Genomic DNA, 14,992 nt, shown 5'->3' on the forward strand with positions numbered 1-14,992 from the left:
TTTTTTTTTGGCGGTACGCGGGCCTCTCACTGTTGTGGCCTCTCCCGTTGCAGAGCACAGGCTCCGGACGCGCAGGTTCAGCGGCCATGGCTCACGGGCCCAGCCACTCCACGGCATGTGGGATCCTCCCGGACCGGGGCACGAACCTGTGTCCCCTGCATTGGCAGGTGGACTCTCAACCACTGCGCCACCAGGGAAGTCCCCCCATAAGTATTTTTAATGAGATAAAGCAATTATGAATTTTAGCTTCCCTTCCCTTAAATTTTTCCTGAATCTTCCAAAAAGTTTCAAACTTGTAGATTAATATTGGAAACAGTATAAAACCCATCAATAGAAATGGAGACTAATAGCATGCCATCTAGGACTTTTTAGAAATCATTAAAATGTAGATGTAGATTTGTATCCTGATTTTATTTATTTTAGGTACAGTTATAGTTATCCCAGGTCATTTAAAATTACTTTTGGGGCAGTTTTAATAAATAATATGTCTTATACCAAAATATTTTGTGACCACTGACATTTTGAGAACTAAGAAGTCTCCAACTAGCACGTTATGTCAAAATCATCTTATATGTTAAGGTAGCTGTCGGCATAGTCAACCTCTGATTAACTCACTGCCATTCTTCCAAAGAGCTGGGGGCTGATAAGACCATAGGGAGTTCCTTGTCCTAAATTTCAGATAAAATAGATTGCAGTTTAAGCCGTGGCATCATTGACAACCTTAGGTGTGCCAGCCATTATAGCCAAAGTTTCTTTACCAAGTGATGCTGCATGGAATAGCTAATTGTCGAACTTCAGCAGAAGTTGGATAACAGTTCAGATGTACTCTTGTATCACAGAGTCCAATGAAAAGCAAGAGAGATTGTTTTTCCGCTTGGCTGCCAATCACTGTGCCTCTGATTCCTGTATTCCTTTCTATTTTAGTTTTGAACTGATCATAGAGGTCAATATTTCCTCCTTTTTCTCCTCCCTCCCCCCTTTATCCACTGTAGGTGTTCAGCATGTTTTTGGAGACTTTAGTGGACTTCATACAAGTCCATAAAGATGATCTTCAAGATTGGTTGTTTGTACTGCTGACCCAACTACTAAAAAAAATGGGTGCTGATTTGCTTGGGTCTGTTCAAGCAAAAGTTCAGAAAGCCCTCGATGTTACAAGGTAAGATTTTCTTCATGTATTTCAAGTTTACCCGGTAGTAATCAAGAATATTTCGTTTCTGGGCTTCCCTGGTGGCGCAGTGGTTGAGAGTCCGCCTGCCGATGCAGGGGACATGGGTTCGTGCCCCGGTCTGGGAAGATCCCACATGCCACGGAGCTGCTAAGCCCGTGAGCCATGGCCGCTGAGCCTGCGCGTTCAGAGCCTGTGCTCCGCAACGGGAGAGGCCACAACAGTGAGAGGCCTGCGTACCGCAAAAAAAAAAAAAAAAAAGAATATTTCGTTTCTGTGTTAAAAGTTCAGATTTCTGAGTCTTTTCAAACTATGTAGATTGCATGAGTTCCATTTGAAAATTATTAATGTTGCCCATTTACATGGTATATTTAATGCAACATTGATCCTTAGTTCAAACACTGCATTTAATCTATTAAAAAATTTTATTAACATTGGTTGAGTAATTCAAGGTAGTGTTTTATTAAGATGTAACTGCAAAGTAGAGTTGAAGATTTTGTTCAGTCTAGTGTAAAGATAAAAATATTTTCTAAGTTTAAAAAGAATGTTTTATTATGCATTCTTTTTTCAGAAGATTTTGAACCAATGATATATTTCTTTCTTGTGTAGATTGTTGAAGTGACTTATTTCAAATATCCATTTACTAAGTTGAGGTGAGTCTAGAATTCAGATACTAGGTATGGAAACATCTCTGATAGTGTTGAACTTTTTACTGAATACATTTTTCTGATTAAATCTATAAATGAGGCAAGAGATCATTCTTTGCTATAGTGTTGCTTTTTAACCCCCTACAGGGGGTTAAATTTATACTTACAGGGTATAAATTCAGGCGTTCAGATTCTTCTGGGAGTAGCTTTTATCGTATACTTTACCACATAGACTGTATACCACATACAGGTGCTACTTCATGCATGCTTTCTGAATGACATTATGTTTTGTTTGGTATTAAACATAATCTTCTGTTAAGTTTGCTAAATGCTTACTTGCTGACTTAATTTTTATTTTATTTTGCTTTGTTCTTTCCTTATTTCAGAGAATCTTTTCCAAATGATCTTCAGTTCAATATTCTAATGAGATTTACAGTTGATCAGACCCAGACACCAAGCTTGAAGGTAAAAATTTGAGGTCTTTTGATGACATTTTAAGGAACTGAAGTATTTTATTCATAAAGTTGTGTTAATATTTGTATTTCTGTCACACAAGAAGCTGTTCAATCAGTGGATTTTGTTTTTATAAACTTTCAGACAGTCAAGCCAGCACTTCGGGACCAGCTTCACTCTTTTTGGAGTTCCAAGGTTTTTTTTGGTTTTGTTTTAATCTGCATTATTTCTTTTCTTAACTCTCTTTACAAACTGCAGTGTTTCAGATAATGTTTGTATGCATCTATATATTCAACTACTAACCTTTATAAGCCTATAAAGCATGCATGGATTTGATTTCAAATGTTATTCGATACCAGATTATCTTTTGGAGAAGCTTACTGGGGATACATACTTAGAAGGCAACACAAGTATGGCCGTCTAACCCTAAGCTGTTATGCAAACTCGCTCTATAAAATCTTATCTAATTTTATGTTTGTGATTTCCCAATCCTTTTTTTTTTTTTTTTAAGTTCGGAGTTTGAAGAGTTATTCTGGGCAAAATGTCAGTTTTGCCTATGTATTTCAGTAAACAGAACCTTTTAAGTTTGATGTCAGTGCTATTCTCCAGTTCTTAACTGAAACAGTAACTTCTTTTTCTTTTTGCAATGTGATTTTCTAATGTGTGCATAAAATTTAGATTCAGGATTAACTTCCTCCATTGTTATTAGCACACATTTTCTAGTTCATTTATGCGAAAACTAGGTAGATTCCAATTTTTGATTAAAAAGAATTATTTAACATAAAAGATAATATAAAAGATCTTCCCTGAATTCTTTACTAAAGATGTTTCTTAGTGAATTTTCTTAAATTAAAAAGAGGTTAAAGTCAGGGAAATAACAAGCATATGAGCATTTATAAGCCTTGTATTTTCTGCTCTATTCTGCACGAAGTATGTTTCTATAAGCATTATTGCCTTGGATTGATTTTCCTTTAAGTTTCTGAATATGATTTTACCTTAAAATCACAATTATGTTTCTTACCAGGGTTGACTTATACTCAACATAATGTTATTTTCTCAGAGCTGCTTTGTGAAAAAGGATCCATCTGTTTTGATTTTAAAAAGTGACCTGCAGAAGGAGAATAATTTACTTGATATTATTGATAAATACTGTTTAAACTTATTTTTTTGTCCAAGCCATTGTGCTAGGCATTCATAGGAATATAAAACTTACAATTTTCTATCATTATTGTTTATAATACATGATAAACTGTAAACTGTGATAAGAGTTATGATTTAGGTACTGGTGGTAGGTATTCAAGTGCTGTTGAAAACATATGTTTCATGGCCCAGTAGAAATGGAGGTCTAAACCATTAGCTTAAGAAATAAGGGTGATAGGTGAGTTGAAGGAGAGAATAAAGTTGCTGAAGGCCTGAAGAGAAAGACAGTGGAAAACATATAATTAAAACATCATACTAATGTGGCTTCCCTGGTGGCGCAGTGGTTAAGACTCCGCCTGCCAATGCAAGGGACACAGGTTCGAGCCCTGGTCCAGGAAGATCCCACATGCCGCGGAGCAACTAAGCCCATGCACCACAACTACTGAGCCTGCGCTCTAGAGCCTGCGAGCCACAACTACTGAGCCCACAAGCCACAACTACTGAAGCCCGTGCTCCTAGAGCCCATGCTCCACAACAAGAGAAACCACCGCAATGAGAAGCCCGCGCACCACAAGGAAGAGTAGCCTCCACTCAACACAACTAGAGAAAGCCCGTGTGCAGAAATGAAGACCCAACGCATCCGAAAATAAAATAAATAAAATAAATAAATTTATTTTAAAAAAAGTCATACTGGAGACTAGAATCACAGACTGTTTCTCTAAAAGCCCTATATACATATACATATATATAATACATATACCTAGACTGTTTCTCTAAAAGCCATGTATACCTGTACGCATATATGTATACATGGCTTTTGTATATAGGGCTTTTAGAGAAACAGTCTATGTATAATATATGTGTATTATATATAAACCATAGTATATAATACGAACATAGTATGTACTTGGCTTTTATATATACACACATATGCACACACACGTAAAACTGTAGAGGAAGATCACTCTTCAACTCATAAATTGATGTTTTAGGACAGCAAGGAGACGTTCTATTAGAGCTACACCTTATGCTGAAAATAAAAGTAACTTTCAGATGGGTGACAGGATTAAGAATTAAAAACTTAATAGGTTGTAGAAAAACACAAATAACTTCAGTATGAGATGCATAAAAATTCTTTATTGAAGAAGTGCTGGATCTTTCAGATAAAATTTTACGTCTCTCACAGAGTATCATGTGGGTAAATGTCAGAAAGGAAGCAATAAGATAGGGGGAAATCGCATACAGAGTGATTTTATTTGAGTAATATTTTTTTAAATTAATAGAATTTTGTTGACTTTTTTTTCTGAGTTTCACAAACAGGTTTAGAATTATACGCACCTTAGCGACTAGATTGTTTTTCCTCTCTGAAGAAGAATGCATGTTTATGTTATTCAGAGTACAGACCATGTATAGAACCTTGTGAAATATTCTACCAAAATGTAAATTTTCAAATGATTATATGTGTATCATGGTTATTTTGCCTTTGGTATAGTAAACACACCTATTCTGTGAAACCCTTTAAAAACTTTACATGCCTCTCTATAAATTGTCAAGACACGGAACTATCTGAATCTCACATAGTGCAAATAAATATATTCAAAAAAACAAAATACATTGATGTTCATTCTTTGATTTACTATAGTCACCTTTCAGCCAGTCACACTGATAGAAGGTGACGTGGCTTCAAGAATCCAGAATGTTATGTGCTGCCATAATTTAGTTGGGCCTACTACTGCAAAAGTAACCATAAATCTCTTTCCCTCTCCCCTGTACAATTTACTCATGATGGCTGATAGGTTAATTCTTGTTTTTTTCAGTACATTTCTTAAAGTTATAGTTACTTCTTAAAATTCATTTATTATGAAATGAAGAATGTAAGGTGATGCATTCTGTCTTTTTTTTTTAAACTGGAAACAGAAGGGGGAAAATGTACAAGAGTCGGAACTTTAACATATTACTTCCTATATGTTAACTTGGCTTAGTACTTCCCAGAGACCTTATTTGGATTGAGTGAGAAAAATGACATCTTAAGATCAATAATAAGGGAAGGAGTATAGAAAACCTGATTACCTTAATCTTTGACAATATTTTTTCAAAGTCACTATTTTAATCATATATTTAAACCTTCCTTTTTCTAAGTCAGCAAATCAGCATTTAATATGTGTTTAGAATCTGCTGTATACAAGGACTGTGCACTGTGCCAGGTGCCATTTCTAAAGGGCACTGGTAAAGTCTTAGAGAACCATTACTTAGAAATCCTAGAATGTTAGATGTGACTTTAAAAACAGTGGTTCTCAAACTTTTTTTCTACCCCAACATACCTGAGAAAGGGGAGATTATTTAACAATGGCTTACTCTAAGGATAAAGAAGGCTGCATCTAAGAGAGAAACATGGATGCTTTGCCCCACCTCCTGCTTACTTTGAAGCCTGCATCCTACCACACACCTACCCACCATGCCACCCACACATCAGGAATTCCTGGGAGAATAATAAGACTTTTTAAACTCATATATGATAGTTCTTTTATACAGATAAGTATTGTCTCTTCTCCAGTGGTACTTGTGTAAAACTTTTTTGTCACATTTATTTTGAGACGTAGTTCTAGCAGTTGATGGACATATTAAGGAACCTGATCTCATTGTGTGAGTCTTACTGTTTGTTTGCCAAAAACCTGTATTGCCCACCTTGATTACCCATGGTTTATAATACCTTATTTCCAAAATTCTTTGATTTCCCCAAGAGGCAAATTGTACTTCATTTTATAAAGACTGGTTCCTAGGGAAATCTAGACAAGAGTCAGCTGTAATCTCTGAAGGCAGACTCAAGGAGAAGTGTCTAATCTTATCAAGAGAGTCTTTAGCAGTTGTTCAAACACGGGGAATGAAACTTATAAGTTCTGCTGTGTGTGAAAAAAATCCACATTTTCATATACTTGTACCTCTGGCAGGTAGGTGATTGTATAACTTCTCTTTTGTTGTTGATGCTTATTCATTTTGTATTTGTCAAAAAAATAATCGCCTAGGGACTTCCCTGGCCGTCGAGTGGTTAAGACTCCGCGCTTTCATTGCAGGGGGCATGGGTTTGATCCCCCGTGGAGGAACTAAGATCCCACATGCCACACAGCGCAGCCAAAAAAAAAAAAAGTCACCTAATTATTTCTGAAGTGTTCTCATTGCCCCTCAATGACCAGCTGATTGTCCTCTCTCATTGTGCATTCCTCTGCAGGTGAAGGTTGCTATCCTTAAATACATAGAAACTCTGGCCAAACAGATGGATCCAGGAGATTTTATAAATTCCAGTGAAACTCGCCTGGCGGTGTCTCGGGTCATCACTTGGACAACAGAACCCAAAAGTTCTGATGTTCGGAAGGTATGTTTTAATTTAAGATTTAGAAGATAAATTAGAAAAGCAAGTCAGTCATTTTGGATTGCCAGTGAAGGAAGCTAATATTTTCAGGATGTTACCAGTTAGCATAGAGTTATTTACCTGGTGATATAAAGACCTTTTTTAAAAAATACCTTCTCTTTTAAATTTTATCCAATTAATATGAGTATAATTTTCAAACTTAGAATTAAAGATAACTGTCTTTGAAACAGTCCTCCCAACCTCTAATCTTATAGCCATTCAAAATATTTCAAATCTTTCCCCTCGCATTTACCTATATATTTCAAATAAGAGCTTGCACTGTTTCTTGATTTATTAATTTTAGGCATTATTTATTGATCCATTGATAAATTTAGTCATTATATATGTCTGTCTACCTTTGTAAATTAAGACTTAACTTTCCCCTATCCTTTCCTATGTCTTTCCCCATAACCTTCAAAATACTTATGAATCAATTGTTGGTACTCAATAGAAAAGATTTAATTTTGACTGTGGAAGTATTCAGCCCTTCGCCAAGTGGCTTATTACAGCCTCCTTCCTTACAGAAGCTTTATTTGTCCTGGTGTTAATAATTTACCTTTTCATTTTCCTTTTTTTTCCCCCACATGTTTTTTAAGTACTTGTTGTTAGGTTCAACATCTCTGTCATATGCTCATGGCTAAGATTTTCCATATGCTCAAAAACATAGGTTATTTATTTTCTGGGGAGTTCCTTTCTACACCCTCCTCTGTTCTCTTCACCTTCTTCCTGAGACTTCTCTTCAACCCTAATCATTCGTTTCTTGCATTCTGTATCTAGCTCTGTTGACAAAGCCAGAATAATCAAAACAGTATGGTACTGGCACAAAAACAGACACATAGATCAATGGAACAGAATAGAGAGCCCAGAAATAAATCCCATGCACACGTGGTCAATTAACCTATGATAAAGTAGCCAGGAATATACAATGGAGAAAAGATAATCTCTTCAGTAACTAGTGCTGGGAAAACTGGACAGCTACATGTAAAAGCATGAAATTAGAATATTCTCTATCACCATATACAAAAATAAACTCAAAATGGATTAAAGACCTAAATGTAAGACTGTAAAAGTCCTAGAGGAAAACATAGGCAGAACACTTTCTGACATAAATCACAGCAATACTTTTTGGGATCCATCTCCTAAAGCAAAGGAAATAAAAATAAACAAATGGGACCTAATTAAACTTAAAAGCTTTTGCAGAGCAAAGGAAACCATAAACAAAACAAAAAGACAACCTATTGAATGGAAGAAAATATTTGCAAATGATATGACCAATAAGGGATAAATATCCAACATTTATAAACAACTCATACAACTCAACATCAAAAAAGTGAGCAACCCAGGGGCTTCCCTGGTGGCGCAGTGGTTGAGAGTCTGCCTGCTGATGCAGGGGACACGGGTTTGTGCCCTGGTCCGGGAAGATCCCACATGCCGCGGAGCGGCTAGGCCCGTGAGCCATGGCCACTGAGCCTGCGCGTCCGGAGCCTGTGCTCCGCAACGGGAGAGGCCACAACAGTGAGAGGCCCGCGTACCACAAAAAAAAAAAAAAAAAAAAAAGAGCAACCCAATTGAAAAATACGCAGAAGAACTGAATAGACATTTTTCCAAAGAGGAAATGCAGATGGCCAACAGGCACAGGAAAAGATGCTCAACATCGCTAATCATCAGGGAAATGCAAATCAAAACCACAATGATATATCACCTCATACCAGTCAGAATGGCTATTATCGAAAAGAACACAGATAACAAATGTTGACGAAGATGTGGAAAAAAGGGAACCCTCTTATACACTGTTTTTGGGAATGTAAATTGGTGCAGCCACTGTGGAAAACACTATGGAGGCAAAAAACTAAGAATAGGGACTTCCCTGGTGGCGCAGTGGTTAAGAATCTGCCTGCCAATGCAGGGGACGCGGGTTCGAGCCCTGGTCCAGGAAGATCCCACATGCCGCGGAGCAGCTAAGCCTGTGTGCCACAACTACTGAGCCTGTGCTCTGGAGCCCACAAGCCACAACTACTGAGCCCATGTGCCTAGAGCCCATGCTCTGCAACAAGAGAAGCCACCACAATGAGAAGCCTTTGCACCACAACAAAGAGTAGCTCCTGCTCACCACAACTAGAGAAAAGCCCACACACAGCGATGAAGACCCAATGCAGCCCAAAATAAACAAATTAATTAATTTTAAAAAATCATTATTTGAAATGTTTGAAATAATTTGAAAAGATACATGCACCCTAATGTTTATAGCAGCATTTTTTACAATTGCCAAGATATGGATGGAAGCAACCTAAGTGTCCATCAGCAGATGAATGAAGGGACTTCCCTGTCAGTCCAGTGGTTAGGACTTCGCCTTCCAATGCAGGGGGTGTGGGTTTGATCCCTGCTCAGGGAGCTAAGATTTCACATGGCTCAGGGCCAAAAAACCAAGACATAAAACAGAAATAATATTGTAACAAATTCAATAAAGACTTTAAAAATGGTCCACATCAAAAAAATAATAATCTTAAAAAAAAAAACAGGTGAATGGGTAAAGAAGATGTGATGTATATATATGCCATGGAATACTACTCTGCCATAAAAATGAACGGGATTTTGCCATTTGCAGCAGCATGGATGGACTTGGAAGGCATTATACTAAGTGAAATAAGTCAGACAGAGAAAGACAAATACTGTATGATATCACTTACACGTGGAATCTAAAAAATATAACAAACTAGTGAATATAACAAAAAAGAAGCATATTCACAGATACAGAGAACAAACTAGTGGTTACCAGCAGGAGAGGGGCAATATGGGAGTGGGGAATTATGAGGTACCAACTATTAGGTATGAAATCAGTCACAAAGATGTATTGTACAATGGGGAATATAGCCAATATTTTATAATAAGTATAAATGAAGTATAACCTTTAAAAATTGTGAATCACTATATTGTACACCTATAACATATAATATTGTATGGCAGCTGTACTTCAATTTTTAAAACCAAGCCAAACAAGACAAAAAACATAAAGATTAAGCAGAAATTAATAAAATAGAGAATAGAAAAACAATAGAGAAAATTAGTGAAACCAAAAGCTGTGTTTTTTGGAAAGATCAACAGTATTGACAAACTTTTAGCTAGATTGACAGAAAAAAGAGAAGACTCAAATTACTAGAATTAGAAATGAAAGAGGGAATATTATTACTAACCTTACAGAAATAAAAAGGATTATAAAGGAATGTTACAATATTGTATGCCAATAAGTAGTTAACTTAGATGAAATGGACAAATCTCTAGAAAGGCACAAACTACCAAAAGTGACTCAAGAAGTCAATAGAACAAGTGAAGAGTTTGATTTAGTAATCAAAACACCACCCACAAAGAGAAGCCCAGGCTCAGATGGTTTAACTGGTGAGTTCTACCAAGCATTAATATCAGTTCTTCACAAACTCTTCCTTAAAAAACAGAAGAGGAAGGAACACTTTCCAACTTATTCTGTGAGGACAGTTTTATCTTGAGCACAAACCCAAAGACATCACACACAAAAAGAAAACTACAGATCAATGTCTCTTACAAATATGGACCCTTTTAATCCTGGCAAACCAAATTCTGCAACATATAAAAAGAGAATTCTACACCAAGACCACGTGTAATTTATCCCAGGAATGTAAGGTTAACATCTGAAAGTCTATTGTAGTACTCCACATCAATAGTAAAAAGACAAAAACCACATGATTATCTCAACAGAAAAGGCATCTGGCAAGATCTAACATCTTTCGTGATTAAAACAAAAACAAAAAATTGTAAACTAAACAAACTATCAAGGGAAGGGAACTTCTTAAACCCAATACAGGGCACCTCTACAGCTATTACTGATATCCACAGCTACTTTGGTGAAAGATTGGATGCTTTCTCCATAAAGTCAGGAACAAGAAATGGATGTCTGCTCTCACCATTTCTGTACAACAATGTTCTGTACAACATTGTTCGCCGGTTTCTAGCCAGGATAGTTAGGCCAGAAAAAAGAAAAAAAAAAGAAAGAGAGAAAGGAAGAAAAGTAAAACTATTTGTTTGCAAATGATACAATTTTATACATAGAAAATCCTTCAGAATCACTAAAAAAACCATTAGAACTAATAAACACATTGAGCAGGGTTGCAGGATACAAAATCAATATATGAAAATCAATTGTATTTCTAAACACTTGAAATGAACAATCCAAAAATGAAATTAGGAAAACAGTTCCAGTTACAGTAGCATTAAAAAGATTAAAATAGGGATAAATTTTTAAAAGGAAGTACAAAATTTATAGTAGAAACTATGAAATAATATTAAAGAAGATTAAATAAATGGAAAATCATCCCACGTTCTTGGATCAGAAGACTTAATATTCTTAAAATGGCAATACTTCCCAAAGTGATCTACAAATTCAGTGTAATCCTTACCATATTCCCAGCCGGCTTCTACATTGTAGAAATTGACAAGCTGATTCCAAAATTCATAATGGAATTCCAAGGGACCCCTAATAGCTGGAAGAGCCTTGGGAAAAAAAAAAAAAAGTAGGACTTTACACTTCCAGATTTCAAAACCTAATACAAAGTAATAGTAATCAAGACAGTGTGGTACTGACATAAGGCTAGACATAAAGACCAGTGTAATAGAATTGAGAGTCCAGAAAAACCGTGTTTATGACCAACTGATTTCCAACAAGGGTGCAAAGACCATTCAATAAGGAAATCATAGTCTTTTCAACGAATTGTGCTGGGACAACTAAATAGCCACATGCAAAAGAATGAAGTTGAACCCTTACCTCATACCATATACAAAAATTAATACAAAATGATCAAAGACTTAAATGTAAAAGCTAAACCTAGAAAACTGTTAAAAGAAAAGAGGGATAAATCTTCATGGCCTTGGATTTGGCAGTGGATTCTAACCAAAAGCACAAACAACAAAAGGAAAAAATAGGTCAGTTGGATTTCATCAAAATTAAGATTTGAGGATATTCCAAGACCAAGAATACTGATGGGACTGTAGAGACCATTGATTGACATGTTTTAAGTAAGGGAATGATATGATCTGATTTATGTTTTTAAACATTATTTTGACTAATGTGACAAAAATGGACTAGCTATGTTGTGTAAGGGAGAAGAGGGTAGGAGAGGTAGGGCTGATATTGAACAGAACCTAAGTTTTCATCTAATGTAGTAGGAAATCACCAGAAAATGTTTCTAACTGATAAATCAAGAAATAATTATTTAAGCCCATGTATACCTAACAATCAGTAAAAACAAGCATTACAGAGAACTCTCTGGAGAGCTGAACAGAGGATTGAGAACTATAAAACCTTTTCTAAAGGTTTTTTTTTTTTAATCCATGAGTATGTGTTACTTTTATTTAAAGGCTGGAAAATTTATTTTTAAATAAATGTAAAATGTAGCTAGTAAAATAAATGAGACATTAAACTAACAGAAATGAAGGACTTCATCAGAATATACTAAAGCTATTACAGGGACTTCCCTGGTGGTGCAGTGGTTAAGAATCCACCTGCCAATACACGGGACACGGGTTCGATCCCTGGTCCATAAAGATCCCACATGCCACGGAGCAACTAAGCCCGTGTGCCACAACTACTGAGCTGCGCTCTAGAGCCTGTGAGCCACAACTACTGAGACCACGTGCCGCAACTACTGAAACCCGCACGCTCTAGGGCCTGTGTGCCGCAACTACTGAGCCCGCGTGCCTAGAGCTTGTGCTCCACAACAAGAGAAGCCACCGCAACGAGAAGCCTTTGCACCACAAGGAAGAGTAGCCCCTGCTCACCGCAACTAGAGAAAGCCTGCACACAGCAGTGAAGACCCAACACAGCCAAAAATAAATTAAAAAATTAAAATAAAAAATAAATAAAGCTACTGCATTTTAAGTCATGCGATTTAAACCTGTATTATTTGATGCAGAAATAGACAAAGATCAATAGAATATAAAGGAGGGTCCAGAGAAGCAGGTTTATATAGAAGATTAGTTCATGATAAGGGTGTCATGTTGAGTCATGAGGACAGGATACACTCACTGGTTTGGGAACAGTTGGATTGTCTGTCTCTAGAGAGAAAATAAAGCTGCGTCTCATACACCAAAATAAAATCTAGGTGGAATAAAATATACCTTAACAATTATTAATTCATTTGCTCAAATTAACTTGAGATCCTTTCACTGTTTAGGTTCCAAAAAGACACAAGATCATAAAGTTTTGTTTCAAAATGCAAATAGCTTTATTTAAACACTATTAACATGTTAGAGTACACACCCACACAGTGTATACTTTGTTGTTGTTTTTAACAAAATGGGCTTATGTTACAGCTGTTTTATAATTTTTCCCTTCAGCAGTATGTAATAGTCCTCTCCCAATCTCTTCATGTATAGAGCTACATCATCTTTCAAGGCTGTGTTGTGTAATATGTCATTGTGCCAGTGTAACTTAATTTCACCATCCCCTCCTGTTGTTTATTAGATGTCATAAACATGGAACACTTAGGTTTTCATAGAGTGGGGTCAGAAAGGGTCCAGAACAAAATGTGCACATTTACATACAAGTCATGATCGTGAACTATTTAGGTTTCTTTCTCTTCTCAATTAAGTTTCTGAGTAATCTGAATTTCACAGTGTGGTGTTTAATAACCCAATTGATTACTTTAGAAGAAGAAAGGAAATTTATGTTTTCTTAACTGATCTGAGTAACCTTTCTTTTGTTCCCATTTCCACAGAAACATTAGACTAGTTTTAGCTTCGAATTGTAGATTTAAGATTAGTTGCTTTGAGAGAAGACTAAATACAGCTAGTTAATTTAAGAATCATATAAGGGGACTTCCCTGGTGATCCAGTGGTTGAGAATCAGCTTTCCAATGGAGGGGACATGGGTTGATCACTGGTCATGGAACTGGAGTTCCACATGCCGCAGGGCAACTGGGCCTGTGTACCACAACTAGAGAGCCCACGTGCTGCAACTACAATGCCCATACACTCTGGAGCCTGCGCACCACAACTACAGAGCCTGCACGCCACAACTACTGAGCCCATGTGCCTTAGAGCCCACACGCCACAACGAAAGATCCTGCGTGCTGCAACTAAGACCCGATGCAGCCAAAAGAAATAAAGAAATAAATATGTTTAAAAAAAAAAAAGAATCCTATATTGAGAAAATGAAAATTAAAGTGCTAAGTTGCTCTTGATGGGCTTTGTATAGTTTAGGGATGTAGTTCCTTATTTCCATCCATCTTTCTTCTTGTAATAATTTTTTTAGGAAAACTGAAGTAGGAGCATATATTGACAGAGTAATCCTAGAAACTGTCTGGTTGACTTTTGCCATTGATTGTTAGGTCGTATTTGTTATACTTTTCATATTCCTGTCTTACTTTAAAAAAATAAATGGTAAGTCAAATATTTTTTGATTTTATTCTTTCAGCAAAGAAATTTTAAAGCATATAAGAACATTTTTTTCCCTGGGAAAGATGGCCTTGCACTATTGAACAGAAATGTTGAGTGAAGAAAATGGTCTCCTTTGAGTAACCAAAATATATTCATATGCTTCTTGTATGTCTTTCTTTTCTAGGCAGCGCAGTCAGTCCTGATTTCCTTATTTGAACTCAATACCCCAGAGTTTACAATGTTATTAGGAGCTTTACCAAAAACTTTTCAGGATGGTGCTACCAAACTTCTTCATAATCACCTTCGAAACACTGGCAATGGAACCCAGGTCTTTTTCAGTTATTTTCTTGGCCATTGTATAATGTGATGACTGGTTAACAATAATTGTTTTTGTTTTTTTTACATGAAGTAAACTTTGATCCTAATGTACAATTTTTGCATCTGTATTGGGCAGCATTTCCTGAGCAGAATTAAATATTTTCCTGGAAAGAATAGAGTTCTTAGGCCTATTGTGTTTCTATTATAATTTGGTGTACATTAGGATGGTGGTGAATGGTGGCCAGGGTATGAACAAGGAAAGTGAAATGTAGCAGAACTTAGATGAGGTCATCAGCTTTGCAAGCCATGAGAATTAGGGCATGCTCTTTAGATGAACCAGTCCTTATTTGAGGACCAGAAAGGATGACTTATTCCAGGAATAACAAATAAGGCCCGAGGAGGGTAGTGCTTTAAAGGGTGTGTTCACATTTAATAATAACAGGCTTGTCAGCCCATAGG

General features: G+C 36.4%; 1 protein-coding gene across 4 annotated transcripts in view; it reads left to right on the forward strand.

Annotated features, from left to right (window-relative positions):
- Positions 1 to 14,992, forward strand: part of CLASP2 (cytoplasmic linker associated protein 2) — a 189,340-nt gene that overhangs the window by 153,274 nt on the left and 21,074 nt on the right. For 2 of the 4 annotated variants that reach the window (XM_082637540.1, XM_082637537.1), the window contains 5 exons: positions 993 to 1,156; positions 2,199 to 2,277; positions 2,410 to 2,460; positions 6,632 to 6,775; positions 14,400 to 14,543. In XM_082637540.1, coding sequence (XP_082493666.1) covers positions 993 to 1,156; positions 2,199 to 2,277; positions 2,410 to 2,460; positions 6,632 to 6,775; positions 14,400 to 14,543 — 582 coding nt within the window. The remainder of the gene's footprint in view (positions 1 to 992; positions 1,157 to 2,198; positions 2,278 to 2,409; positions 2,461 to 6,631; positions 6,776 to 14,399; positions 14,544 to 14,992) is intronic. The other 2 variants (XM_082637539.1, XM_082637538.1) reach the window with 1 other exon arrangement.

The sequence above is a fragment of the Mesoplodon mirus genome (genome assembly GCF_964341445.2).
Source record: "Mesoplodon mirus genome assembly, chromosome: 12".
NCBI lineage: Eukaryota > Metazoa > Chordata > Mammalia > Artiodactyla > Ziphiidae > Mesoplodon > Mesoplodon mirus.